General features: G+C 37.7%; 3 protein-coding genes across 3 annotated transcripts; all 3 read right to left on the reverse strand.

Annotated features, from left to right (window-relative positions):
* Nucleotides 1–268: 268 nt before the first annotated feature.
* Nucleotides 269–2,093, reverse strand: LOC142336907 (cryptochrome-1-like). The gene has a single exon (XM_075385889.1). The coding sequence runs from the start codon at nucleotides 1,946–1,948 to the stop codon at nucleotides 380–382; it is 1,569 nt and encodes a 522-aa protein (XP_075242004.1). The 5' UTR covers nucleotides 1,949–2,093; the 3' UTR covers nucleotides 269–379.
* A 149-nt stretch (nucleotides 2,094–2,242) lies between these two features.
* On the reverse strand, nucleotides 2,243–11,932 carry LOC142336915 (pirin-like). The gene is made up of 3 exons (XM_075385902.1): nucleotides 11,603–11,932; nucleotides 11,028–11,414; nucleotides 2,243–2,696 (listed from the first exon to the last, which is right to left on the reverse strand). The coding sequence occupies exons 1-3, from the start codon at nucleotides 11,832–11,834 to the stop codon at nucleotides 2,395–2,397; spliced, it is 921 nt and encodes a 306-aa protein (XP_075242017.1). The 5' UTR covers nucleotides 11,835–11,932; the 3' UTR covers nucleotides 2,243–2,394.
* A 347-nt stretch (nucleotides 11,933–12,279) lies between these two features.
* On the reverse strand, nucleotides 12,280–24,341 carry LOC142347510 (NECAP-like protein CG9132). Its single transcript, XM_075398938.1, has 3 exons — nucleotides 24,211–24,341; nucleotides 22,918–23,672; nucleotides 12,280–12,675 (listed from the first exon to the last, which is right to left on the reverse strand). The coding sequence occupies exons 2-3, from the start codon at nucleotides 23,664–23,666 to the stop codon at nucleotides 12,576–12,578; spliced, it is 849 nt and encodes a 282-aa protein (XP_075255053.1). The 5' UTR covers nucleotides 23,667–23,672; nucleotides 24,211–24,341; the 3' UTR covers nucleotides 12,280–12,575.
* Nucleotides 24,342–24,899: the final 558 nt, after the last annotated feature.

Here is a 24,899-nt window from a genome sequence, read left to right on the forward strand (position 1 = left end):
AAAGTCGAAAAGTCATTCACTAAACGCATCGCATGATAAAAAAAACTTTCTCGCTCAGAAAAAATTATTTCATATGTCAATTTTACTTACTTTTGCTTTTAGGTCGAAATGCGGTCTGAATGAATAGTCTCTCGGTAAAATATCAAGAATACCAATACTGCTCTTCGAGTCGTAAAAACCAAGAAAAGACCAACAATAGCCCCAGCTATCGTTTCGCGGCTCTTAGTAAGAACCTTTAATCGATTCTGCTGCTTTACTTTCTTGAAAATGAGACAGACAAATATTTGAAAAAAAAATCAAAACAGTAACAGCAGGGTTGTTAAATTAAAACAATAAATAAGTCCTCGAACTAATTTCTATAGAATTTTAAATGCATTTGTCAATCTTGCGACTTCTGTTTCTTAGAAGGAACAGGCGACGATTCCATATTTGAGTTTTCCGTTTTGCTGTTATCAGCATATGCTCTCTTCATTCGCCCCAAATTCTGTTTAAGGACTTGCGAATGCTCGACAATTCTCTTAGGGTAATCAGTCCCAACAATGCAACCAGCAGCTTTCTGCACTGCAAAAGGAGCATTCCATGGTTCGTAAATGTACTCATTCGGGAACTTTCTCAGCTGAGGCAAATATTTCCTGATGTAATCTCCATTTGGGTCTGTTTTCTTTCCAAATGCAATTGGACTGTACACCCGAAAGTATTGACGGAAAAAGGAACTGGCAGACAACCACATCCAGTTTGCAGCGTTCAAACTCCAATCGGCGTCCAGAAGCAATTCCTCGAAGACTTCTTTCCCTTTCTCCCATGATTGCCATAGATCACCTCTGGTCAGAAAACAAGCAACGCTGTGTCGCGCTAAGTGATGAATCCAACCTTCAGTACGTAATTGCGTCATTATTGCATCAATGAAGGGATAACCCGTTTTTGCATTTGCCCATGCTTCTAGCATTGTTGGGTTGTTGTCCCACGGGATTTGTTTGCATATTGCGTTGCCTTTCATCTTATCAAAGTTCTTTATTTGCGAACCGGCAGTGTAGAAAAACTCACGCCAGTAAAGCTGCGCCATCAAAGACACTGGCGGCTTCGAATGCTTCGCTCCACTGTATACATCTATTAGTCTCCAATAAAATGTTCTGGCTGAAAGGCAACCATATTTCAAATAAGGACTCAAAACAGTAGTTGATGGTTCTAGTGAGTTGGGGGAGGTTTGTGGCTTCTCAAACTCGCGAACCCACTTAGCTTTTTCAAAGCATACTTTGTCGTCCAATCGACGCAATGCCTCGTTTTCTCCTCCGGGGTATAAACAGGGACCACATTGTGACTCGTCAATATCGAGCTCTTCAGAGGTCGGCAAGTTGTACTCGGCATCATCCAAAGATTGAGGTAAAAAATTTTCGAGACAATTAGGAGCTTCAACTGTTTTAGCCGGGTGTCCAATAGACTGTACAACAGATGTTAGTTTTTGCATTGTAAGCGGAACAGATCCCAAATTATGCGCAACTATACTCTCTGGATTGTACAAAGTGTGGCTGATCCTAGTTTCAAATTCAATTCCACGTTCAGCTGCTAAGATAGATATTCTGGCATCCCGTTCTTTGGAGTACGGTTCAGTGTCTTCTTCCCAGGTGATTCTTTTTACATTCCACTTAGTAAACAATATTCCGAAAACTAATTCCGGGTCACCTCGTGCCACGTACAACCTCGATCCTAACTTTCTAAGCGAGCAATCGAGGTCTTGTAATGTCTGCAAGAAGAATCTGCGTCTGTTGTGACCGCATTTGATGTTTTTAGTGAGCCAAGGGTCAATAATGTATACAGGACGAAGAATTGGGAGCTCATCCGAGGCAGAGCCATCGATGGGTTTGAGACATGCAAGCAAAGCTGGGTTGTCATGAAGCCTCAGTCCTTTTCTGAACCAGTGAACGACAGAGCACGGCTCTTTGGAGGCCATTGAAGTGTACTAATTAGTAGGCATATAATTTACGATGACATTGTTCTATAAAATTAGTAACAGATAGACTGAAGAGAAACCCACCTTTGCAAAAGTTTGCTTCGAAACTATTTCAAGATTAATTTCTGATTTTTTTAAAAAATTTTAAGCTAAATGTATCTTAAGCAGTTGTTTATCTAAAGCTATTTTTCTTAAGTTTATTTATCTCAAGTTAACTAAGAAACAGTTTAATCAATGGGTACATAAGTGATAAAAACTTTCTGGTACCTCCTACTTTATCGCGCAAAAAATGGATTATTTAATTTTTCTATTCTAAGACAGCATACTGAAAATTTACATTTATGCGAAAAATGTACATATCAATGAAGGGGAGTTTAGAGAAAATTATTGCAAATTATTGAAAAATCTTTACAAAAGACAGAATGTGAGTTTTTTGCCAGGTCCAATCATCGGCTCCTAGCTTTCAAAGCTTCAGTGCCTTGCTTGGATTTCCAACCAGGAGCTCGTTCAAAGCCATTCCTCCCATGCTGGTAGTCCTCGAAAGTTTTCATGAGATCTTCTTCAGTTGTTAATACGAAGGGTCCATGCTGCACAACTGGTTCATTGATGGGCTCGCCAGCAATTATGATAAGTCTGGCGGGTTCTTTCGTACTCGCTTCATTTTTTATCACAATTTGTGTCCCCTCCATAGAGTAGGTAGCCAGTTCATGAGCTGACACTTTTTTGTCCGAGTTGGTAGTAACGGATCCTGGTCACAAAAAGATGTGGTTTGCGCCTAAGTCCTTAATCTTATTTTTATGCATCTTGAGAAAACCATTTTACGTTTCGAATCTTAATGCAAATTTAAGTTTTCACAACTTCGGAACAACTGAACAGCGCCGATTCTCCCTTAGTATACCCGCATGTAGACGGTTTAGATTACTGGTATGCAATCACCGAAAATTAAGAGAATATAGCCGGCAGAGTGCCGGAATAGCCCTGGGTACCGTAGATTACAGATAAAAACCAAAACGCCGCTTAAAAATTATGTAAAACAAACATTCATCGATAAATTAAATATAACCAACCAACGTCGCAAAAATTGCTCTCGAACGACTAGTTGAAGCGCCAACCTAATGCCGCCTGCTTCAGTCAAAAGGGGTAAATAGTTTCACTGAGGGCTTCAAATGACGTCACTAGAGGTCAATACATACCATTATAACCACTAAAAAAGTAAAAAAAAACGACACCAATTTTGGCGCTATTCATTTGACTTTTAGTAATGAACTGCCACCAATTGAGTCCAGCTGCTTAAAAAGTTGAATGAAAGAGAAATTTAGATCGCCCTAAAAAACAAATCAAGGGCGCAAAAGTCACTAGAAAAGTCATAACGGTCAAGCAAAAATTTTGCATAAAAAAGGCCAACACGTTTACAAAAATTGCTTCAAACTTCGTTCGAGAGCAATTGATAAGGCTGGTTAAAAATCACGCCTCAGAAAAATTGTTTTCATTATAGACCCTCATTAGACAAATGAGCTTCTCTGAACATGAACTAATTCAAATTAAGCTTGAACTTTTAAGTGAAGAAGTCATTTTGTTGAGTCAAGTAGGTCATGTACGATCAAATCCTAATCACGCAAATGACCAAAAGACTTTTGATTGGGGGAAAGGCAAATGACAAAGCTCGCAAACACCGTTAGTGAGAGGAAGAAGTCAATAGAAAAACTACTTATTTCAGCTTCGCTGTGCGCACAAAACGTGAAACGAAAAAAGATCGTCAGAAGAAACATAGCAGGACAAGTCTTGAATTATAATTTAAAGAATTGAGTTAATTAACCATCTGACCATATTTTTCAGCAACATTAAATATTTTGTCAACACAGCATAATAAAACATAGGAGAACAATTTTATACATTAATAATTCCGAATATTAGTGTGGCAAAAATCATAGAAAATAACAACACTTTGACACTAAGGATCCATAGAATGCACATACCATGCAACTACCTTACCGCAATCAGAGATAGGCAGCTAAAAAGGCACAAAAAACAAATTGATATTTTAAAATTGATATTTGATACTTCAAATTGATATTTTAAAGATTTTTGAAATAGTGGCCTCAAAGAAAAAACATCCATATAACAAAATCATTAAACACATCATAGCATGCGCCCTATGAGTCAAAAATATCGTATAAAGTCGATTAGTCGAAAAAAGGACAAACATAGCTGGCAGATTGCCAGAAAATAGCCGCAGTAGCTTCGCAGATCTGCAGCATCCAAAAGATAGTAAAAGAAACAGACCAAGAAGAAATTTCTTTTTTATTAAATACTGAGATGTTGTATTTTGACTAAGAATCTGTTTACATTATTGCTGCTTCTATAAGCTGCTCACAATTAACCTTCAATAAGAGTGACACGCACTCACTTGACCTTATCTCTTTGAATTAAAAGTAAAGAAAAGTCAGAGGTAAGTCACGCGTGATCAAAATCTTAATCACGCAAATGAAAAAACTCGCTCCAATAGGAGTGAAACGTCACGCACGCAATTTAGTTGAAATTGCACGAACGAATGAACAAAAACAGATTTGAAGTGGTTGTGACATCATATGGTCGTCACAAAAATATTGACGAAATAAAGAGAAGGCCAATAATAGCCCCAGCTATCGCTGTGCGGCTATTAAAAAGCAATCGAGGCAAGTGGAGTGGAGTAGCGGAATATGGGGAAAGAGGGTCAAGCGATGTGGAGGACTGGACCAGAAGGGGGTCGCAACCACCAGATACAGGTCGGACTTGGGGGGGGGGGGGTGTTGTGAGTGGGCATTGCACCATGAAATGGTCTCTTCAAAACAGTTTTTGGCGAATCGCTTTTTAGACACACTGGTTATGCGTACGGCTTTTAGAGGACTGAATGCCCTCCGAGCGTTGCATGTTTATCCAGTTTTTGAGGACGAAAAATCAAAAGAGTCAAAAAATCGGTCAAGCAAAAGAAAACGCATAAAAAACGCACTTCGTTGGATAGCAATTAACCACTCTGGAAATGATAATTTGTTTAAACGCCAAAATTTGACTCCACTTCAAAGGTCATTTGAAAAAAGTCACACTTCGAACCCAATAGCCGTTTCGCCCCTTAAGCTATAATGATTATTACCACACGATTGCTATCGCCACCGAGAAGTTATCAAACTCCGAGGCGAAGCCGAGGTGTTATGATAACTTCGAGGGCGATAACAACCGTGTGGTAATTTTTTAATCAACTGTTGCGATCATGTTTGTTTTTTTAGAGTAAAAGTGTATCAAACTATTTCCATCATTAGACCACGAGTTTATCACCACTCTTTTATCGTCACTGTTTACTTAGTAACAGTGGCGATAAAAGAGTGTGATAAACTCGTAGTCTAATGCTGAGGAAGCGTTTTTCCAGTGTGGATCGGGTATTAAATTTTATTACACTGGCAGTTTATTTAACTGCTATTATCGCAACAGGTGTTGATTAAAGAGAACATGTGTCACAAAGAGAACTCAACTTAGATTTTAATCTTAGGTAAGTCACGCGTGATCAAATCTTAATCACGCGAATGAAAAAACTCGCTCCAATAGGAGTGAAACGTCACGCACGCAATTTAGTTGAAATTGCATGAACGAATGAACAAAAACAGATTTGAAGTGGTTGTTACTTCATATGGTCGTCACAAAAATCTTGACGAATTAAAGAGAAGGCCAATAATAGCCCCAGCTATCGCTGTGCGGCTATTAAAAAGCAATCGAGGCAAGTGGAGTGGAGTAGCGGAATATGGGGAAAGAGGATCAAGCGATGTGGAGGACTGGACCAGAAGGGGGTCGCAACCACCAGATACAGGTCGGACTTGGGGGGGGGGGGGTGTTGTGAGTGGGCACTGCACCATGAAATGGTCTCTTCAAAACAGTTTTTCGCGAATGGCTTTTTAGACACTGGTTATGCGTACGGCTTTTAGCGGACTTAATGCCCTCCGAGCGTTGCATGTTCATCCAGTTTTTGAGGACAAAATCAAAAGGGTCAAAAAATCGGTCAAGCAAAAAAAACGCATAAAAAACGCACTTCCTTGGAGAGCAATTAACCACTCTAAAAATGATAATTTAATTAAACGCCATAATTTGACTCCACTTCAAAGGTCATTTGAAAAAAGTCACACTTCGAATCCAATAGCCGTTTCACCCCTTAAGCTATAATGATTATTACCACACGACTGCTATCGCCACCGAGAAGTTATCAAACTCCGAGGCGAAGCCGAGGTGTTATGATAACTTCGAGGGCGATAACAACCGTGTGGTAATTTTTTAATCAACTGTTGCGATCATGTTTGTTTTTTAGACTACAAGTGTATCAAACTATTTCCATCATTAGACTACGAGTATATCACCACTCTTTTATCGTCACTGTTTACTTAGTAACAGTGGCGATGAAAGAGTGTGATAAACTCGTAGGCTAATGCTGAGGAAGCGTTTTTCCAGTGTGGATCAGGCATTAAATTTTATTACACCGGCAGTTTATTCAACTGCTATTATCGCAACAGGTGTTGATTAAAGAGAACATGTGTCACACAGAGAACTCAACTTAGATTTTAATCTTAGGTAAGTCACGCGCGATCAAAATCTTAATCACGCGAATGAAAAAACTCGCTCCAATAGGAGTGAAACGTCACGCACGCAATTTAGTTGAAATTGCATGAACGAATGAACAAAAACAGATTTGAAGTGGTTGTGACTTCATATGGTCGTCACAAAAATCTTGACGAATTAAAGAGAAGGCCAATAATAGCCCCAGCTATCGCTGTGCGGCTATTAAAAAGCAATCGAGGCAAGTGGAGTGGAGTAGCGGAATATGGGGAAAGAAGATCAAGCGATGTGGAGGACTGGACCAGAAGGGGGTCGCAACCACCAGATACAGGTCGGACTTGGTGGGGGTGTTGTGAGTGGGCATTGCACCATTAAATGGTCTCTTCAAAACAGTTTTTGGCGAATCGCTTTTTAGACACTGGTTATGCGTACGGCTTTTAGCGGACTTAATGCCCTCCGAGCGTTGCATGTTCATCCAGTTTTTGAGGACGAAAAATCAAAAGGGTCAAAAAATCGGTCAAGCAAAAAAAAACGCATAAAAAACGCACTTCGTTGGAGAGCAATTAACCACTCTAAAAATGATAATTTGTTTAAACGCCAAAATTTGACTCCACTTCAAAGGTCATTTGAAAAAAGTCACACTTCGAACCCAATAGCCGTTTCGCCCCTTAAGCTATAATGATTATTACCACACGATTGCTATCGCCACCGAGAAGTTATCAAACTCCGAGGCGAAGCCGAGGTGTTATGATAACTTCGAGGGCGATAACAACCGTGTGGTAATTTTTTAATCAACTGTTGCGATCATGTTTGTTTTTTTAGAGTAAAAGTGTATCAAACTATTTCCATCATTAGACCACGAGTTTATCACCACTCTTTTATCGTCACTGTTTACTTAGTAACAGTGGCGATAAAAGAGTGTGATAAACTCGTAGTCTAATGCTGAGGAAGCGTTTTTCCAGTGTGGATCGGGTATTAAATTTTATTACACTGGCAGTTTATTTAACTGCTATTATCGCAACAGGTGTTGATTAAAGAGAACATGTGTCACAAAGAGAACTCAACTTAGATTTTAATCTTAGGTAAGTCACGCGTGATCAAATCTTAATCACGCGAATGAAAAAACTCGCTCCAATAGGAGTGAAACGTCACGCACGCAATTTAGTTGAAATTGCATGAACGAATGAACAAAAACAGATTTGAAGTGGTTGTTACTTCATATGGTCGTCACAAAAATCTTGACGAATTAAAGAGAAGGCCAATAATAGCCCCAGCTATCGCTGTGCGGCTATTAAAAAGCAATCGAGGCAAGTGGAGTGGAGTAGCGGAATATGGGGAAAGAGGATCAAGCGATGTGGAGGACTGGACCAGAAGGGGGTCGCAACCACCAGATACAGGTCGGACTTGGGGGGGGGGTGTTGTGAGTGGGCACTGCACCATGAAATGGTCTCTTCAAAACAGTTTTTCGCGAATGGCTTTTTAGACACTGGTTATGCGTACGGCTTTTAGCGGACTTAATGCCCTCCGAGCGTTGCATGTTCATCCAGTTTTTGAGGACAAAATCAAAAGGGTCAAAAAATCGGTCAAGCAAAAAAAACGCATAAAAAACGCACTTCCTTGGAGAGCAATTAACCACTCTAAAAATGATAATTTAATTAAACGCCAAAATTTGACTCCAAAGGTCATTTGAAAAAAGTCACACTTCGAATCCAATAGCCGTTTCACCCCTTAAGCTATAATGATTATTACCACACGACTGCTATCGCCACCGAGAAGTTATCAAACTCCGAGGCGAAGCCGAGGTGTTATGATAACTTCGAGGGCGATAACAACCGTGTGGTAATTTTTTAATCAACTGTTGCGATCATGTTTGTTTTTTTAGACTACAAGTGTATCAAACTATTTCCATCATTAGACTACGAGTATATCACCACTCTTTTATCGTCACTGTTTACTTAGTAACAGTGGCGATGAAAGAGTGTGATAAACTCGTAGGCTAATGCTGAGGAAGCGTTTTTCCAGTGTGGATCAGGCATTAAATTTTATTACACCGGCAGTTTATTCAACTGCTATTATCGCAACAGGTGTTGATTAAAGAGAACATGTGTCACACAGAGAACTCAACTTAGATTTTAATCTTAGGTAAGTCACGCGTGATCAAAATCTTAATCACGCGAATGAAAAAACTCGCTCCAATAGGAGTGAAACGTCACGCACGCAATTTAGTTGAAATTGCATGAACGAATGAACAAAAACAGATTTGAAGTGGTTGTGACTTCATATGGTCGTCACAAAAATCTTGACGAATTACAGAGAAGGCCAATAATAGCCCCAGCTATCGCTGTGCGGCTATTAAAAAGCAATCGAGGCAAGTGGAGTGGAGTAGCGGAATATGGGGAAAGAGGATCAAGCGATGTGGAGGACTGGACCAGAAGGGGGTCGCAACCACCAGATACAGGTCGGACTTGGTGGGGGTGTTGTGAGTGGGCATTGCACCATTAAATGGTCTCTTCAAAACAGTTTTTGGCGAATCGCTTTTTACACACTGGTTATGCGTACGGCTTTTAGCGGACTTAATGCCCTCCGAGCGTTGCATGTTCATCCAGTTTTTGAGGACGAAAAATCAAAAGGGTCAAAAAATCGGTCAAGCAAAAAAAAAACGCATAAAAAACGCACTTCGTTGGAGAGCAATTAACCACTCTAAAAATGATAATTTATTTAAACGCCAAAATTTGACTCCACTTCAAAGGTCATTTGAAAAAAGTCACACTTCGAACCCACTAGCCGTTTCGCCCCTTAAGCTATAATGATTATTACCACACGATTGCTATCGCCACCGAGAAGTTATCAAACTCCCAGGCGAAGCCAAGGTGTTATGATAACTTCGAGGGCGATAACAACCGTGTGGTTATTTTTTAATCAACTGATGCGATCATGTTTGTTTTTTTAGACTACAAGTGTATCAAACTATTTCCATCATTAGACTACGAGTTTATCACCCCTCTTTTATCGTCACTGTTTACTTAGTAACAGTGGCGATAAAAGAGTGTGATCGGGCATTAAATTTTATTACACTGGCAGTTTATTTAACTGCTATTATCGCAACAGTGTTGATTAAAGAGAACATGTGTCACACAGAGAACTCAACTTAGATTTTAATCTTTTCAAAAATGACTACTAAAAGTTAGACATCGTTCAGATACAAATGATTAATTTTCGATTTGACTTCTAATGGCACTGATAAAAAACTCAAGCTCTTTTTGGGGCACGCACAAAACACAAGCCCCTTTTTAAGAAAAACTAGCCTTCGAGGTCCTCAAGTTGAATATACCATTTTTCAGTTAAGGAGGCGGGCGGACTCCAAGTCAACCATTGCTTAATAACCCAACTAAGCGTCACAACTATCAATCTGAAAGATTAGTGTTAATATTTCTGAAAAATTACTTCTCTAAAATAAAAATAAAGCGACTAACTTCGGATGAATTGCTCTCGAACGACAAGCGGGTGGGGGATTTAATTTAGATGTGTAGCTGAGGATTTGTTGGTTGGAAAAACTCGGACCTGCTATCAGTTCGAAGCCTCAACCTCCAGGATATCAGTAAGAAATCGTAACCACTAACGCACAACGGATTTGTTACTCAACCGCTAACAATCACTTTTATATTAGTAACAAACTCCATTTCAGCATGGGATTAATTGAAATAATCACTCAAAATGAAGTGACGCGTGAAAAACTCACTTGAGAAGTCAGAATTTTCTAGAACAAAAGCGCAAAAATGTTCAAGCGAAAATTTTGAATTAAAAAAGACCAACACTGTTACAACAATTACTTCGAACTTCGTTCGAGCGCAATTAAAAAACCATAACCAGGCTAAGAGATTCCATTTCAAAAATACCAAATAATTCAAAAGAACGAACAAAAAAATGTTCTTGTATTAGTAGACCGACGCGGAAAACAAGGTCAAAACTTTTAAACACAACAATGCCTATTTTCCTCTTTCAATATTTACTCCAAAAAATATCAATTCGAAAACGACTCTCCACTAATAATTCTATTCAAATGGAAAAAAAGGCAGTGCCCATGTGGAATTATCAAAAATGAATTTAAAAAAAGGTGAAACATACACGAAGCATTGGGTAAAAGTCGTGAACAATTCAATTGACAGGAGCAGGTGCCTCTTGAATTCATATATTTTAAGTTCATATAGTTTTGAGTTCATATGTTAAATTCTTACATTCCAAAAAATCAATTCTACGAAAAAAAATCAAAATTTGAAGCTTCAACGTCTACTCATAGCCTCATATTGCTACTTAGGATACCCATGAAGTTTCATTTGACGTGATATATTGCACCAGATCAATGTTGTGAACTTTTAACCGCCTCCAACAAACCTTTTAACCGCCCGCTGTTGCGGGCCATTGATACTGTTATAAGTAACCAAAATTGGATGACATTTAACTGTTTAAAGCCAGTGCAACAAACACACCTAAAAGTCACACCTACCATCAACAACATAGATTGCCGAGTTGAAATTCGGAGGGATGTGTTGAGAGAAAGCTGCTCCTGGTTGCAGCTCGAAGTCCAGATAATAAGCCTGTGTCAAGGTCTGAACTGGACTTTTAACTCCCATACTTTCACCAGCAATTATGGCTACTTTCACCCCTTCCTTCTCAGCCCTTGGAATATCTCTCGCCTTCTTTTCCTGATATCTTGGAGCCACCATTTTGTCCTTGCCTTTCAAATTTACCCAGAGTTGAAGTCCACGTACTTCACCAGCATTTTTTCCGGGGATCTCGGAGTGCACAATGCCTCTCCCAGCTGTCATCCACTGGACATCCCCAGTTTCAAGACGACCAGCTGCGCCAGTGAAATCCTCATGTTGAAAGGCTCCTATGCAGGTCACCAACCCCGTTATTTGATCATCACGTCTACCAGTGAAATCAGTTCACCTTCTAGATGAACATTTCATTTTTGATCAAGACAACTCGCTCATTCTCAAACCTCAGATCAACTTACATATAACTTACATATGGTGATATAACAAAAGTCATATAAGTTACAGCTTTTGTGATACTAACCTTTGATAAGGTAGGACACAGTCTCAAATCCTCTGTGTGGATGATCTGGAAACCCATTAGGCCATTCTCCTTTAAACTCATCGAGCAGTAGAAAAGGATCAAGTCTTCTCAGGGATCCGCTTCCAATCGTCCGTCTGACACGCGCTCCTACACCTTCTGATTGCTCCCTTCCTACCACCAGACGTTCGAACGATTTAAGAGACATCGGTTCGCTTTCACTAATATCTGACATTGGGAAAGAGAGAATTGATATGTACAGTGACCAGGGGCAAATTAAGCTAGGCGTCTTAATCAATTTTACATAGTCTGCTTCGCTGCGAAGTAGACATCAAATCTGAAATTGTCGGGCCCGTTTATGATCGTGAATGGCTCGGTTTTTATTATCTCTTTATCTGCATTATATATTTCCTAGTCGTGACTGTCGTAAGCAGGGTCCCCAGCCTTAATTTAGCACCCCCCCCCCCCCCAAAAAAAAAAATAAGTTTTCGCGAACTGTGAGAGCGATATTTTCATTTCATTGAAACAAGAGTGTCTAGGTAGATTGAAGGCCCTTTCAGAATAGTTTCCTAAAAATAATTTAAAAATCAAGCCCTTGAGGCCAATAACACCAAAAATGATAGAATACAAAAATTTTAGCGCTAGCAGAAAAGATCCTGAAAATTGATGTCAAAAGAGAGTCAAATAAATATGTCAATTTAAGATTGGAGGCCGTATAAATATGGACAATTTTATTTTCATCTACTTCTAATGAAATAATTTCAATCTGGTCAAGTCAAAATTGATTAAGTAATAATTAATTGCCATCTCTACGTACAATAAGATCAACAATGCACATTAGCAGCAACAACAGATACAAGTTATAAAATAGGAGGGGGTTACACAATTTTCATACATCAATTACAATTATTCAGTTGTATTGTGCCAGATTAGGAGACCAGAGAAAAGAGGCCAACCACATCCACAAGCTGTAGAGTTAAAACTGTAGCAGTGGATCTTCAAAAGTTGTCGTTGTGACTGCTGGTTGTGCGCCTTTGGCTAAACTCTGACTACTAGCTGTTCCACTCTGTTGGCTTCTGAAACGCAGTTATACTATTTAGTTAAACGAACACGTGACCTGAAACTTTGAAACAGTAGAAATGTGAACCAAATAAATACCGCAAACTTTATTTGAGGACAAACGAACTTCGATAGAATGCCGTTGCCATACAAGTCAAACTTACAATCTGTTCTTAGAAAATGAGAGTTAATGAAAAGCCGTTATTTTAACATAGGCAACAATTGAGACAACAGCTGCGAAATAGACTGCTGAGACCCCTAATTAGAAGCGACTACTGAGACTGAGGGCAAAAGGTGTGCTGCACAAAAACATCAAAATGTTGATTTTCAATTCTATCCTTATTTTCAAATAAAATTTTGAATGAGTTTTCACTAAAAGAGTCTTATAACAATTTAGGTTGAGTTACTTCCATTGAATTTCAGGATCTTTTGCGTTTGTGCTCCTCAGTTACAGAGCACATGTCATTACATAATAAATAAGCATAGCCGGCAGATTGCCGGAAAAGCCGCCGTTGACTCGCTAGACGCACATCGGGATTAAATCAGAAAAAGAAAAAAGAAGAGATAGAAATTGACAAACACTTTTTCCTAAGTTTCAACAATTGTCCTACTAATTCAGTGTGCAGTTTCAGTTAGATTTTAAACCTATCTTACTTCAGCTTCTAAACTGAAGGGTGTTAAGCCTAATACTAATATCAGCTAGCAATCGCTCTAATGAAATTTGATAACCTAACGCACTAAGTATTAATGACCGAGCTTTATCGGTTTATCTATTTTCTGTTGATTTTGATTTAGCTCTTTCGACATTGACCGTATTCATTATATTGCGTAATTCAATGCGTCAAAGAATTAAGAATTCCGTTGACACAGTGAGTGAGGTAAGTCAGAAAACAAACGTGAAAATCGGGACTTACCTAAAACGAAAAACGTGATCAAAAGGTTATGTGAATTAAAAAAAACATAGAGGAAAAGTCCTGACGTACAATTCAAAAAAATTTCAATGACTAAACAAAAAACTAGATCTACAACGGACTATGAGTGAATTGAGAAAACCATTTCTAAAAAAAATCAGATAAAAAATTGGAAAAACGCAGAAAATCAATGACAAAATGCAGCATGTGAACAAAAAACCACTAGAGAAACAGAAATTTAGTTCAAACAAAAAGCTAGGCCTAGAATGATCTATGAGCCGATTGGGAAAACAATTTAGAGAGTTAAAAATTAAAGTTAAACTGCCATATGTGAACAAAAACCACTAGCAGGAAAGCGAAAATTTGTTCAAACACCGTTTTCTCAATCTACTATAAAATTAGAGCAAAAAAATCACGCATCAAAACCACTTGCTTTTTCGCTCCACTTCCTGTTTCGGCGTTACCAAAATCACAACTCGAATTTGACTTCCAAAATCATTAGAATGCGTGAACAGATCTTAAACAAAGCCAGCAGATTGTAGGAAAATAGCCACAATAGAGGCCTGTGGCCTACCATGAACTGAAACAACTAAAGAAATAGGATTGACAGATCAACCACCATCTTTTTAATAGATCACTAGACTTCTTTAGATTCATTTTTATGAGACACATTTGCTCTACAAGGAAAAAACCCCAAAGGAGCTTTTTCAAAATTAAGATTCGATACTAAAACTCAGGACTCTATTCCTCAGGAATCATGGTATATAAGTTTGGCACTATTTAGATGCGCACTATTTACTAATTAGTTTCATAAGTGAGTTCAGAATTCATTTTTTTGAGTGAGGTATTTCAAGCAACTAATCTAAAAGCACAAATGACGTCACGAACACAAATTTTAACTGCAAAGCAGTAAGGTCACTGAAGTCATTGAAAAAGTCGATTCCACGAAGTGAGGGTAAGACGAAACAAAAATCTGTTAGACGAAGTAAAAAAAACATAGCAAGACAAGTCCTGAAATACAATTCAAAGAATTGAAAGAAAAACTTAGAAGTACTCTACCTGACAATCAGATCAGTTGAACAATGCCAGCAAAACAAACAAAATCTCAAAAAACTGAGAAACAAACAATCAAATAAACTAAAGAAAAATATACTCACTGCTAAAACTCTTGAAGCTTTTGCCCCTATGCCAAAAATTGATCCCTTTATATATACCTAATTCAAAAATACGTTCAAAACCAATTTTTGTTTCTGAAACCTGAAATCATTCCAGTATTCATGTGCAAGACCTGAAAAAAATTCATTGGACCTTGAAGATCGATTAACTCGAAAATGACAGAAAATTTTAATTAATCGATCTTCAAGGGCCAATGAATTTTTTCAGGTCTTGCAGATATAATACCGGACCAACTTCAGAACCAAAATTGGTTTTGAACATATTTTTGGATTAAGTATATATAAGGGGGTCAAATTTTGCTAGAGGGGTAAAAGCTTCAAGAGTTTTAGCAATGAGTATATTTTAGCTTGTTTGATTATTTCCTCCTGTTTTTTTGATTAATTTGTTTGTGTTTTGCTTGGCATTGTTCAAGTGATCTGATCATCCGATAGAGTACTTCAAAGTTTTTCATTCAATTCTTTGAATTGTATTTCAGGACTTGCCCTGCTTTTTTTTTTACTTCGTCTAACAGAATTTTGTTTCGTCTTACCCTGCCTTCTTGGAATTGAATTTTTCAATGACTTCAGTTATTTTGCTGCTACAGTGATATTAGGGCACTGCATAGTTTCTAGTAACAATGCATTGGTTCTTAACAATTTAATATCTTGAATATTAAACATTTCATAAAATCTACAACTTTTTAAGGTTTCCTTAAGTCCAATCTCCTTAAGTCCAATCTTTTTCCAATCTCAAGCGCAAGAAAACCTATTCCACGGTCTGATAAAAGTTACTGAATGGTGGTTAACTTCAATGCATTTTCAATAATTTCAACAATTTAACCTTTCAAATTTTAAAAAATTTTTTGATAAAATTTGCATTTTTTTCAAGTTTTTTTCAAAACATTCGTCTTTTATTCAATTTTCCTCGCCTCAGTAGCCAGATAACCCCATCAAGGGTTTGATAGTATATTATTAAATAGTCGCTAGGAGGCAATTGAATGGTTTTCAAGATGGTTTCAACGAACTTCTATTTTTTAAATTTCGAAAGGTTAAATTGTTGGAAACAAATCCATTGAAACTAGAAACTATGCAGTGCCCTATTATCACTGTAGCAGCAAAGTAACTAAGTCATTGAAAAAGTCAATTCCAAGAAGGCAGGGTAAGACGAAACAAAAATCTGTTAGACGAAGTAAAATCCATGGCATGGCAAGTCCTGAAATACAATTCAAAGAATTGAATGAAAAACTTAGAAGTACTCTACCTGACAATCAGATCAGTTGAACAATGCCAGCCAAAACAAACAAATTTTTCTCAAAAAAATTGAGAAAAAAACAATCAAGAACAAAGAACTAAAGAAAAATATACTCACTGCTAAAACTCTTGAAGCTTTTACCCCTATGCCAAAATTTTATCCCTTTATATATACCTATTTAAAAAATATGTTCAAAACCAATTTTTGTTTCTTAAATCTGAAATCGGTCCTGTATGTGCAAGACCTGAAAAACTTCAGGAAACCTAAAATGAAATTTAAACGTTAAAACCAATCCATTGGTACTAAAAACTATGCAGTGCCCTATTGTCAAACCTGCTCGAAAAAATGACAAGACAAAAATTTTCAAAAAAACTTTGAAAATTGCAAAAATTAGTATCATTTTGCGTGTTTGTGTTTGTAGTACTGAAACATACAGCTCATAAAAGGGTCATAACAAGTAATTTGGTCTCGCAAAAGGCCTTAATCAACTTTTAAAAACTTCAACCTAAGACTAATCAAACAAAAAACTAAAAAGATTTTTGAAAAACAAAAAAAATTGCACCAATTGCCCAAAAACTGTAAAAATGAATTTTTAACCTTGAATTAAGGCCATCCCAGCAGCTGCACCACTCTAAGCACTTGAATGACTACTAAAGCTCACTTTGAGCCTCTATTGAAACTTAATGCCCGCTGGGCTTTACCTGTTTATCCCGTTTTGAAAGATCGAAGTCATTGAAAAATGTGTGAACACATCTTTAAAAACACAGCGCCCCTATACAATTGAAATTCTTTGAATTGTAAAAAAAGGACAGCGCCTAAATAAATAAACAGCCATTTGAGAGGCTGACGGCGGCTATTAATTATGTAACAAAATGCACCCACTAAGCTGGAGGGAACAAACGGATAATACCCGAATTTCATTTCGAGTTTATATTCTAAATTCAAAACTTACCGAGGATGGTACTCGGTAAAGCGCATTTGCACTATGCTTCGACACGCTCATCCGCATTTTGCTCATTTATCTTTTTCGAAATGAAACAGGGATAAGGTACCAAATGAAACATACCAAATCAAAACAAGACTAAAAACCTAGGCTCAAATCAGTTTTCAATTAGGGAGATAAATGAGAATCAGTTCTGCCTATTTTTTTGTATTTCAGGAGCAGACGTAAGATAAACTCCAAGAAAATGTCTTCTTATTCTGAAGCAGAATCAAAAATTAAACCAAATACAGTCGGACAAATGGCTCTCATATGACAGGCGAGGGGGCGGGGCGGGGGGGGGGGGGTGAAACGCACATTTCGAGCCTACTAAAGCTCTGAGACCAGCTCGGACATTTAATCCCCTTGTGCATTACAATTTTATCGCATTTTTGAAGACGAAAAATCAACTTAAATCACTTAAGCGAATGGAAGAATGTTAAATCACAAATCTTGAACGAATGATTTTGCACAACGAATTAATTTGTAAAGTAGAGAGTAGAAAAGGGCTTTCTTTTCGTGAATCTGAAGTTCGCTAAAAAGGAAATTGACGAGTTTGGAAGCAGAACTTAGTAAAATATCAGCCATTGACAAAATAGACAAAATTAATCAACTTACGTCGCCGCATATCTACTTTTGAAGCTCTCCAGCGTTTGCCAACCTTCAAAATTTTTAAATTGAACAATTAAAAAATCTGTTTTTTAAGGAAGTTATCGGAATAAACATTTCACATACTTATAAAAACTTTTGAAAAAAATTATCAGAGATTTCAGTTATGGTATCACAAAAGTCGACGAATTGAAATGCAGATGCATCAAACACTTCCAAAAACCTATATACCTATCAATAAAGAACTTAATCGATGATTGTAAAACATGAAGACAACTTTCTCTGCCCTAGCTCAAATGAAAATAAACTTACTAACGTTGGATGAATTGCTCTCGAACGACAGACGGGTCATTTTAATTTAGGGGGTGTAGCTTAGAAAAGTTTTATGCGTGCAAAAAACTTCCCCACTGGAGTTCGAACCCTGACCATGTTCGCCGCCTGACATCTTAACCACTCAGCTACAAAGGCTTTTCTTTCCTTTCACTCACAATCGCTTTAACCAACGAATCTTGTATCAAAAACGCAAATGCGATCAATCAAAAAAGAACTAATGGGTCACTCAAGAAGTCAAAAACAAAAACACAAAAGTGTCAAGCAAAAATTTTGCATAAAAAGACAAGTTTAAAATAAATACTTCAAACTTCGTTCAAGCAATTAAAAACGCAACCAGCTAATGTCAGAATTACTTTCAAATCGCTTTTCACTCACAATCGCTTTAACCAACGAATCTTGTATCAAAAACGCAAATGCGATCAATCAAAAAAGGAGAACTAATGGGTCACTCAAGAAGTCAAAAACAAAAGCAAAGTGTCAAGCAAAAATTTAGCATAAAAAGACAAGTTTAAAATAAATACTTCAAACTTCGTTCAAGCAATTAAAAACGCAACCAGCTAATGTCAGAATTGCTTTCGAAAACCAGGCGGGTGTATTATACTTTAGGGTTGTCGCTTAAAGTTTTTATGTGGGCAAAAACTCCGACCTCATCGGGGTTCCAACCCATAGAATAGAAGTGTGACATCTTAACCGCTGAGCAACAATCGCTTTTATATTGGCAACAAACAATCAAACGAGCAATTGAGATCAATAAAAAAAAGTGAAGCGAAAAAATCACTTGAAAAGTCAACGAACGTTCTAGAAAAGCGCGAAAAATTTGCTTAAAAAGACCAAATCGTTTACATTAATTGCTATGAACTTCGTTCAAGAGCAAATAGAAAAATCGGAAAATTCAAAACACGGTAATTGCAAGATGGTAGAAAACAATGGATAAAACTAAACAGCTTTTCTGCCTTACATCAAGAAAATCTCTAACACGGGATATGGATCATGGACAAATTCAAAGTTCAGTAAAGATCAAAAACAACAGAAATCATTGGGAAAAAGTTGGAAAGCTTGACTTCAAGTCACGTCCTTTGTTTCGAAAGTGTTTGCCATATTATTTAAAAAATTTTGCTTTTTATAATTAAAATTGTCAATTGAAGTAATTTATTAGAAACCTGACCACCATAGCTGGACGATTGCCAAAATTTCTTCGAACATATGCAGTTTCAAAATGAGAGAAAAGACAAAAAAGAAACATCAGTTTTTACTGACTGCTGAGATGTCATAATTGTATTTCAAAAAACTCCTCAAAGAACTTTCAATTATAATGAAAAAACATGAAGTGACCTTATCTTCAATTAAAGTAAACAAAAGTCTCTGGGTGAGGGAAGTATGTCACTTGTGACCAAACATTTAATCACACGAATAAACAGAACGCTCGCTCCGTTAAAAGTGAAAAATGATTTTATGCAAGAAATTGAATAGAGATTGCATGAATGACAGAACAAAGAACATTTGAATGAGCGTAACATATGGCCGTAATAGAAATCTTGACGAAAAAAACAGCCATAATAAATTCCTGAAGCGACTAAAAAAATATAAAATGATTAGTGTAACATGAGCTGCATTAAATGAAAAAAAAACGCGTGCTATTCTAATCGATAAAACAACACTAAAAAAGGATTGGCCAAAGCAAAGAAATTACCGGAACACAAGCGAAAAACGAAGTAACACATCCAATTGACGAAAAGGCAAACCACTGCAGCGAGCACGTCTGTCATAAAACTTTGCTTAATACACGCACGCACACACGAGATGAAAAAAACATACGTAAAAAACTGACTCAGAGAAATATAATCAAAACTGGAATCATCAAAGTTATTCAGTTTCTTCGAAGAACGCCCCATACAAACAAAAACTCTAACGAAACAATGATCTTATTAAACTCGTATTTTGTGAAGAAAAGTTTCCAGCCCAGGACTAATCGAACACCAAAATGAAGCTCTCAAAAACTTTTAAATCCCCCCATATGCCTACCAAATTGCACAAACTAAAATTATCTATTACATTAACTAACTAAAATTATCTACTATATTAAAACATAAGCCAACTAACGTCGGAAGAATTCTCCTCGAATAACCGGCAGGGCATTTCATAGCGTAGCTTAGAAAGGTTTTATGGGTGAAAAGCTCAAAATAACTTTCATATAAGCAAAACACTTATCTCAGAATTCGAGCAACTTAGATCACTCAAAATTGAAGTATTCGCGTGATAAAGTCGCTGAAGAAGACAAAGAAGTCAACAGAGCCAAAACAGCCAAGCAGAAATTTTGCATAAAAAACACGTTTACAAAAATCGCCTCAAACTTCGTTCGTGATTAAAAAAAACAAGACATTATTCAAAAATCTTTAGAAACAACTCTCAAGGAAACGTAAAGGAGAAAACCGCAAATTTTATCGTCCTGGCAAATGATTTAAATAGCTGAAAAAATGAGCTTTCATTCTGTGAGTAAAACTGGCTCAATAGTAATAAAACGCGAGTTGTTTTTTTGTTAAAACCACATAAATGGTCAATAAAAAGACTCGATTATCAATTATTTAATGTTAGACAATTTTACCCAGACAATCAATCTCTCAACCTTTTGTCATGCGAAAATCGAGAAGCATGAAAAAGTCACTCGAGAACTGAATCGAGCTATGTCGAACAAAATGTTCAAGCAAAAAATTTTGCATTGAAGATCTTTACAATAAATTCTTCAAACTTCGTCTAGGAGCAAATCAAAGCAGAGGTACACATTTTAAGTAAAATAAACAAAAAATTCCGGACAAACACCAAGAAAAACATTAATATTTACGTTCAAAAAAACTTTAAGAAGTAAAATATTAAAGTAAAATCTTAAAGTCCTTGTTTCATTTCCTCGACTTCTTAAGATACGAGCTTTCAAACGTACTTTAAAATCATGAAAAGGCTTAGAAACCCCTTTATGGAAGTATAAGGCAAACGAATTATCCCATATTCGGACAGATCGAAACTGAAAATGAAATTAAATGCTAAAATTAAAAATAAAACAGGATTCGAAAACGTAATCGACTAATGTTGGACAGCTTGCTCTCGAACGACTAACGTCAAAGATCAGTTAAACACTCATTTTGGAGCCAAACATCATGAGAGGTGCAATATAGAAAAACATAACCGACTAACGTCGGGCGAATTGCTCTCAAACGACCGGCGAGGGGTTGGCTTCGTCAGTAGCTAGCCACGGGGGGGGGGGGGGGGGGACCGGGGGCTGATGGGGGGCAACAGCGCGGTGGGGCGTGGAGGCAATAGAGGGGGTGGGGTTCAACAGGGGGGGGGGGTGTCTCAACCTCTAAGAACCGGCCTTCACACCACACCATAAGTCTCCAAAACAGTTTGAGCTGAAACAGCTGATAGGCTCTAAGAGCACTTAATACCCGCTGGGCGCTACCTGTTTATCCCGTTTTTGAGGACGAAAAGTCAAAAGCGTCAGAGGAAAAATCGGTCAAGCGAAAAATCGCATTAAAAAAGACCGACAGGACTAATATAATTGCTACAAACTTCGTTTGAGAGCAATTAATTAAGTATCTTCTAGTATCCAATGCAAGTATTAGTTGATCCGGAGCGAAATTGCTCCGGTAATACCAAAGCCCCAACAACTCTGCTATCAGGGCCTTGTGAAAGCCTGTCTTACGGTCTCTTTTGTATTAGTAAGAGAGTTAATTTTTGACACAGAGCGATTTAGGTTATTATCGCTCGAAAAGTGAATAGAAAATTCTCTAGAAAATGGTCAAGCGAAAATTACATGAAAGAGACGTTGACAATAATTGCTGGAAACTTCGCTCGAGAGCAAATAAAAGCAGTGGAACATAAAAGGGAAACAACCGACTAACATCGGGCGAATTGCTCTCAAACGACTGGCGAGCGGAGGTCAGATTTTTTAGACTAAGAACCTCCTTTCACACAATGAAATTGTCTCCTCACAACAGTTACGGTGAATCATATACTTAGAAACTAGTAAGGCTCTAAGAGAGCTACTCAGCAAATTTATGCCCTCCGTGATTTACCTGTTTATGCCGTTTTTGAGCACAAAAGTCAAATAGGTCAGACGAAAAATCGGTCGAGTGAAAAATCGCATTGAAGAAAGACCACGAGACTAATATAATCACTACCAACGACGATTGAGAGGAATTAAAAAATAATCTGAATTTTCCGACACAAAACAAGAAAAACTGCTTGAAAATCCCGTTGAAATTTTTTTCTAAGAACCAAAATTTATTAGCTAAAACATTTAACTCGGTGTTTTCTTTAGTTGAACCCTTACGTCCTTTAGTATCTTGAAAGGATTTCCAAACTGCGTTATGGAATTTAAATGCATAAGAATGATCCCAGATTCGAACAGAACGAAACTGAAATAGAAACAATAGCAACAATAAAAACCAAGTTTCAACAGTGTTGGGCAACTTGCTCTAAAACGACTGACGTTATAGATCAACTGAACACGCATTTTCAACACAAACATAATAGGACTTGCCAAAATTACGTCGTTTCTGAGATTGAGAAAATTAAAAAAGCAAAATTCAATGCAACAAGTTTTAGTTGCTATAAATATTAACGAGAAAACACTGTTTTACAGTGTTTCAAGCAGGGTGGTGAAAGGGAAATGCAGTGATACGCCCCAGAAATCTGTCTATCACAAAATAATTTTGTGTCTTCTCAGAAGCTTCGGTGATTTGTACACTTAAGAGACTAGTGAAGCGCTAAGAGAACTGCTCAACCAAATTATCCCATTACCTGGGCTTTACCTGTTTATCCCCATTTTTGTGGACGAAAAATCAAATGGCCAGACCAAAAAAAAACCATTAGACAAAAAAGTCAGTAGCACAAATAACTGCATTAAAAAAGAAAGACCAACGCGACTAATATATTTGCAACAAACTTTGTTTAAGAGCGATTAAAAAGCATCGTTAAAGGCCAAACCTTCAAAGCGTGGTAAATGTGGTTCGAAAAATTTCGCTTACAAGAAATCGGACCACTCGTCTGTTGCTGCAGTGCCCGAAGTTGATGGGTTAGCTGAGCTCATACTAGGAGACGGAATGGGTTTAGGAGCCGTCACAGAAGACGGAGGGGCGGCAATCACGGGCTGAACAGGGTTCTGGGGCGCATTGTTCCCTCTATTCCTGCTACTGGGACCAGGAGGTGGGGGTAACAAACCAATTGGCCCACCGCCAGCGGAGGCCCCTTGCGGCCTCCTCGGTCGACTGGTACTTCCGTCGCCACTTTTACCTCCAATATTTATTTTGATAGTCTCTCCAGCTTTGAAACTAAGGTCAAGTTTAGGTGCGTTAGCTTCAGCTGCAGCTGCATCGTTGTCATCTGGTGTTTTCAGTTTCTTAAAATGATCTTGAAGAGAAACATTAAGATCAAAAGAATCGCCTCTGTCCGCAAATCCGATTCCTATAAAAGCCTTGTCTCCTCTCTCGCTCACTAATCGTACGACAAAGTAGCGGCTAGAATCTGACACCGGTTCAATAGCTGGCCCGGGATACTGTTCAATTGGACACTGGGCAAAAAGTTGACACGAATTTCGGTCTTCGAGTTTGAGAAAAAGTTTATCAGATTTGGATATCAGCCGCATACGACCTGTCCACTCAGGCTCTTCTAATTTCCAATCTGCAGCTCTATAGTTTCGGTTGCTGGTCCTTGGGGGGATTCTATATACAAACACTTCATTCTTCACAAGCAGGATACTTTCATACGCGGCATCCATTATAATCTGAAAGAAAAAGGGATATTTTTAAGTGGTCAAGCTGTCATTTACTCAGAATTCTCGCAGTTGACTGAGTAGGGAATTTTTAGATCAGTCTTTTAAATTTTTCGTGTACCATTTCTTGAACAGAAAAAAACAACACTGCAGTCAACCTAAGTTTGTTCTGAGAAACCTAAGCTGAGTTCGAATTGCATGATGACTACCAGGGAAAAACATGGCACTCTTTTTTTAAATGATATTGCCGTTCTATAGGAGTACAAAATATGGAAAATGTGTGCATAATAATTTGGCTAATTTAATTAAGACAATTTCTTGACATCGAGGACTTCAACATTCTGTGAAGTTAAGCTGTCAGCTTGCACAAAAGTTGGACGGCCCCGCATAATCCATTAAACTTTCTCTAGAATTTGATACTTCTCATCGAAAGTTGAAAATTTCAAACGTGAATGCATCGTGCTCAAAGTTAAAACTCATAGTAATACACAAATTACACTCTTAGCAAAGAAGAAACTGCTTTTAACGTACGATATTCAGGATAACTTACCTATTGAAAAAGAAATCAGGATTTTGAGTGGAGTATGGAGGGGGGTAGGGTTGTGACATCGCTGGACGAGAAGGGAGTTCAATTCGTCAGATTGGAGCAGGATGGACGGGGGGTGACTGAGGGCATCAAACTGTTAAGAATAAGAATCGCCCACTCACACCCTGAAATTCTCTCCTCAGAACAGTTTCGAAGAATCGCATACTTAGGCTAAAAGGCGTAAGGCTCTAAGAGAGCTGCCCAGCCACTTAATGCCCCCGAGCGCTTCCTGTTTATACCACTTTTGAGGAAGAAAAGTCAAATGGGTCACATAAAAAATCGGTCAATCGAACAATCGCATCAAAAGTCCACAGTACTAAAATAAGTGCTAGCAACTTTGTTTGAAAGCAATTAAAAAGTGTACTCATGCAATTTCGCCAGTTCTTTAAATATCTCTTCCTTGATTTAGAGTTGCTCACCTTATCCTTCTCGAAAGAAAACTGTTACTTTCTCCTTCAAAAAAATTGAACAGAACAGTTTGGCTCAACGGTTTTCCAAAAATGGTAGCTCGCCAAGTCGTTCCATTTTGTTTATAAGGATAGGTAGTCTAAGGAAATAGGACTATTTTCAATGCCTCATTGACTAGTATGAGCCTTAAATAAAAATTTCTTTTCAACTCTAGCTGGTAGACTTATCACTTCCTGCATGAAAAA

The sequence above is a fragment of the Convolutriloba macropyga genome, chromosome 1, assembly GCF_964194025.1.
Source record: "Convolutriloba macropyga chromosome 1, txConMacr16.3, whole genome shotgun sequence".
Lineage (NCBI taxonomy): Eukaryota > Metazoa > Xenacoelomorpha > Acoela > Convolutidae > Convolutriloba > Convolutriloba macropyga.

Coding starts and splice junctions, on each gene's coding strand:
- LOC142336907 (XM_075385889.1), bottom strand. CDS start 1,948: ATGGCCTCCAAAGAGCCGTGCTCTGTCGTTCACTGGTTCAGAAAAGGA.
- LOC142336915 (XM_075385902.1), bottom strand. CDS start 11,834: ATGTCAGATATTAGTGAAAGCGAACCGATGTCTCTTAAATCGTTCGAA. Junction 11,415..11,602: donor TGTGTCCTACCTTATCAAAG/GTTAGTATCACA, acceptor TGACCTGCATAG/GAGCCTTTCAACATGAGGAT. Junction 2,697..11,027: donor GGCAATCTATGTTGTTGATG/GTAGGTGTGACT, acceptor TTTTGTGACCAG/GATCCGTTACTACCAACTCG.
- LOC142347510 (XM_075398938.1), bottom strand. CDS start 23,666: ATGGATGCCGCGTATGAAAGTATCCTGCTTGTGAAGAATGAAGTGTTT. Junction 12,676..22,917: donor GACGAGTGGTCCGATTTCTT/GTAAGCGAAATT, acceptor ACTGCGTTTCAG/AAGCCAACAGAGTGGAACAG.